Raw genomic sequence first — 4,774 nt, forward strand, 5'->3', positions numbered from 1 at the left:
CAAAAGTGGGTGGAAAAAAAAAAAAAATATTTAAATAAAAAAATAGAATAAATCATAAGTAAATATAACAATTTTAAATTTTGAGAGCAGAAAAATTATATTGTTGAACATGAATTTGGAATATAATATATTTATAATCTTAAGATAAGAAATTGTAAATATGTTATATGGTCGATCGATTATAATTGAATTTATCAATAAATTAAAATAGATGTTTTTGGACAGTATGTAAAAAAAAAAAAAGAGAGAGTAGCACTAGGTTAGTTAAAGTGTTGTGGATATTTTTGTTCTATTGCTATAAATAAATTGTGCTTGTTTCTGTTCTTTCTGGGTTTTTTCTTGACCCAGGTAACACGTGACAATTGGTGTCAGAAGTGGTATTTTGGGTAAGAAAAGACAATATTTTTTATTGTAGATAGGAAGTGCAGTATAGAGTTAAATGGAAGAAGAAGAGGTTAGGGACAGTTATCACATGGTCAGGCAGCGAATATGGAAGATATTTTGTCAATACTCAGGGAAATGAAATCCACCATGGATGTAATGAAATCCGGCCAGGATGAATTGAAAAAAATCTTTAATCAGTCAAGTTCGAGGACATTGAAAAGAATTTAGGAAGCACAGGAAAGCAGGTTGGAAATGTAGAAAACCAGCTAGGTCTGGACTCTGATGTTGAAAAGCAGGTAAGGACCACAGAAAAGCGATATGAAGGTGAGGACGGAGTGGAGCGTTATATTAGGAGACTTAATGGTAAAGTAGGTTAAGCCTGTTAAGACCGGAGGACGTATCGTGGATGTGTAATTGACACTAGACACTTCAACATAGGACGGAGGGTCATCATGGGCAACTAATCTGTGGCAGTTCAAGGCAGCATCCTCTACTGGCAGCTGGAATGACCAGGAAGGAACGACTTCCCTAATCGTTTTATTTTGAGAGAAGACTCTGGATATTATTCCTTCCGTTGAATTCATTGAGAAATGTGATGTTGAAGGGAAACTAGTCTTGACTAACAGCTCTATTTGATTGTAGTTCCATAAATCCAAGAAGTTAAGAAAGTTAGTGGTTTTGGATAAGCTCAGTAGTAGACTATGAAATATTGCTATAATAACATCAAGTGTAATTATAGTAAAATTATCTTATAATACCATCAAGTATAAAAAGCTGTTTGAGGTGATGGTAAAATTTGTAATATTTTCATAGTTAATCTGACTTGTTAAAATTACATTGAATGATAAGATATAAAGATGCCAGGTTTGTATCCAGTCTGATAACTATTCAGATTTTATTACAGTCTTTGGTTACTCACTGCAAAACCATTCTCTAAATTGTCGCCAACATCAGGGGTGTCTTTTAGGGGAACAGAGAAGGGATATCATTCTCCTGAAAAGTTGAGAAATTTGAGATTTGAATACATTTCTTTACATATGTTGCTTTAAAATACAGAAGTTTTGGTAAGAAGACAGAGGCTATGTCATATAGAACTAATGTTTGGTATATTATTCTCCGTCTTTGTTGTCATGGCACACTTGCAGCAAGCCATCAGTGGTCCTCTTACCTTTGATTGATCCATACTGATGTAACTGTGGATAGTTTACTATCTCTAGATTAAATTGCATATTGGTTAGTATGAGGTACCCAGGCCTTCCCCTTGTAGAATATTCAAGTGAGTGATCTTCCACTCTGTTGGAAATTTAATGTATCAGAAAAAGACGAAAATAAAATTATGTATTATTCATTATGTCGTTAAAATTTCAACGGAAGGAATAATATCCAGAGTCTTCTCTCAAAATAAAACGATTAGGGAAGTCGTTCCTTCCTGGTCATTCCAGCTGCCAGTAGAGGATGCTGCCTTGAACTGCCACAGATTAGTTGCCCATGATGACCCTCCGTCCTATGTTGAAGTGTCTAGTGTCAATTACACATCCACGATACGTCCTCCGGTCTTAACAGGCTTAACCTACTTTACCATTAAGTCTCCTAATATAACGCTCCACTCCGTCCTCACCTTCATATCGCTTTTCTGTGGTCCTTACCTGCTTTTCAACATCAGAGTCCAGACCTAGCTGGTTTTCTACATTTCCAACCTGCTTTCCTGTGCTTCCTAAATTCTTTTCAATGTCCTCGAACTTGACTGATTAAAGATTTTTTTCAATTCATCCTGGCCGGATTTCATTACATCCATGGTGGATTTCATTTCCCTGAGTATTGACAAAATATCTTCCATATTCGCTGCCTGACCATGTGATAACTGTCCCTAACCTCTTCTTCTTCCATTTAACTCTATACTGCACTTCCTATCTACAATAAAAAATATTGTCTTTTCTTACCCAAAATACCACTTCTGACACCAATTGTCACGTGTTACCTGGGTCAAGAAAAAACCCAGAAAGAACAGAAACAAGCACAATTTATTTATAGCAATAGAACAAAAATATCCACAACACTTTAACTAACCTAGTGCTACTCTCTCTTTTTTTTTTTTTACATACTGTCCAAAAACATCTATTTTAATTTATTGATAAATTCAATTATAATCGATCGACCATATAACATATTTACAATTTCTTATCTTAAGATTATAAATATATTATATTCCAAATTCATGTTCAACAATATAATTTTTCTGCTCTCAAAATTTAAAATTGTTATATTTACTTATGATTTATTCTAATTGACATTTTCAACAGCTTTGAAGGTTTCATACATGTTTATATTATTGTATTGTAATGAGGTTATCTCCTTGGGGATCATTTTGATTGGTCCGTTCGGGAACAATGTATCTTTTGAGAGGAGTATGGAAAGAAAAAAAAAAAGGACAGTTGTGAATATTGTGGACTTGGTGCACATATTTTGGTTACTTTGTAATACAATAAAATTGTTTTTTTTGTTTTTTGTACATTGCAGTTTTTTCTTGACCCAGGTTTCACGCAACAATTGGTTTCAGAAGTGGGATTTGCAATGAGTAAGAGAAAAACAATAAACGATTTTTTTTTGTAATTTATGGCAGATATTAAGTGAAGTGTAAGTGATTAGAAAAAACAAAAGTACGTGTGCTAGTTATTAGAAAAAGGAGGTTTATGTCAATTTTAACACAAAGCTAGACAGCAAAAATGGAAGACCTATTACCATTAATTAAGGAAATAAAATCCACAATGGATGAAATGAAAGCTGGCCAGGATGAAGTTAAGGAAACTCTCACAACCAAGCTCCAAAAAGATTTGGAAAATACAAAAATGCAGGCCGGTAATCTGGTAAAACATCTTGATAATCTGGACTCAAAATTAATAGATCAGATAAAAACTATAGACGGACGTCTCGAAGAAAATAGGGATGAAGTAGAATGTTATATTAAAAGGCTTAAAGGTGAAGTGGACTAATTGAAATAAGAAATCAAGGTTCTTAAAATCGTAGCCTCCTCAAGAGCGCCAACTAGGATCAAGCCTCCAACATATGACGGGAAATCATCCTGGGAAACATATTGGCGGCAGTTTAAAGTAGCATCCTCAACAAATAGTTGGAGTGACCAAGAAGAAGTAAATTTCCTAATCGTTTCATTACGAGGAGAAGCTCTAGATGTTTTACAGACCTACCTGAGGAACGTCAGAACAACTTCAACTTTTGGTGCGACCAACTCGAGAGGAGATTTGGTGACCATCACCTGGAGCAGCTGTACAGGACAAGGAAACAAGATCCCGGGGAATAGCTGCAACAGTTTAGTGCCAAGACTACTCGACTGGTAAGGTGGGCTTTTGCTACGGTTTCAGAGGACGTCTAGGAAGACATGGCTGTTGATGTTTTTACTGGTGGAGTCCGTGATCTTGACCTTCCACAAAGCCTGAAACGATTGAGACCGAAAACTATTGATGAAACCTAAGCAAGAGCTCTTGAGTTCGAAGCGGTCAAGAAAAGCATACAAAAGGGTTGACCACAACTGTTGCAGACTCGAGTTGGGCAGGAGCAGGAACATCAAGACGGAAACAACACCAACAACTTAGAATATAAACTTGATAGATTAATATAGAAGCTGGAGACCATAGAGAGCTGGCAAGATGTCCTACCACTCAGGAGGCCACAAAGGTACTACAATCATGACAAACCAGGCCGTTTCAAGGATTGCAAGGTTACAATCTGACATCAAAGAACCAGGGAAACTCACAGTAGCCAGTTTCCAGGGGCAGAATCTGGCTCCATCATCTTTAACTCCGAAGATCAAGCTGAAGATTTCACAACTTCAATGTGGAGAAATTGACAGCCTGATTATTGAAGGTAAAGTTTCAGGAATATCCTGCCAAATGGTTGTTGATACTGGTGCCAGCCACAACTTATGGAGGTGATCCTAGGAGTGTACTGTAGTTTATCTTTGTCTTTAATGTGGGTTGCTTGTAGTGTGTTGTGTATTACGTACAGTTTGAGTGCCATAGTTTTTGTTGGACCTGAAGTGCTAGCAGATTGTAGTCTGATGACTGGGCGATAAAGTTGGTATTTCCATACATCTTATAGAAACTTAAAATTAAAATTCACTGGTTATTTATGAAATCCACTATGAATATATATAAATATATGCATAACCTACTTCTAATTCATGTTCAGAATTCTGATGAGAAGCTCTCCTTTTCCCAACTGAACGATGAAATGGTTCGAGCTGCCCATCTTCAACCTTTGTTTTGGGATAGGAAGTCAAAATTTTAGTGAGAACTTCCCAATTTCTGAATGTTTCTTCCCAAGCCTGAAATATTGAACCATTTCAACACCATTCAAACTTTGGATTCAACTTATG

The 4,774-nt window shown here is 36.0% G+C and overlaps 1 protein-coding gene across 2 annotated transcripts in view; it reads right to left on the minus strand.

The window, feature by feature from the left end:
* The window catches only part of LOC106685731 (neurofibromin), a gene marked incomplete at its 5' end in the record, with an annotated part of 167,063 nt that overhangs the window by 25,417 nt on the left and 136,872 nt on the right, over positions 1-4,774 (minus strand). For both annotated transcript variants that reach the window (XM_067046112.1, XM_067046110.1), the window contains 1 exon segment: positions 4,571-4,723. In XM_067046112.1, the coding sequence (XP_066902213.1) occupies positions 4,571-4,723 (153 nt within the window).

This window comes from Halyomorpha halys, unplaced genomic scaffold (assembly GCF_000696795.3).
Source record: "Halyomorpha halys isolate HHAL.00 unplaced genomic scaffold, Hhal_1.1 Scaffold727.1, whole genome shotgun sequence".
NCBI lineage: Eukaryota > Metazoa > Arthropoda > Insecta > Hemiptera > Pentatomidae > Halyomorpha > Halyomorpha halys.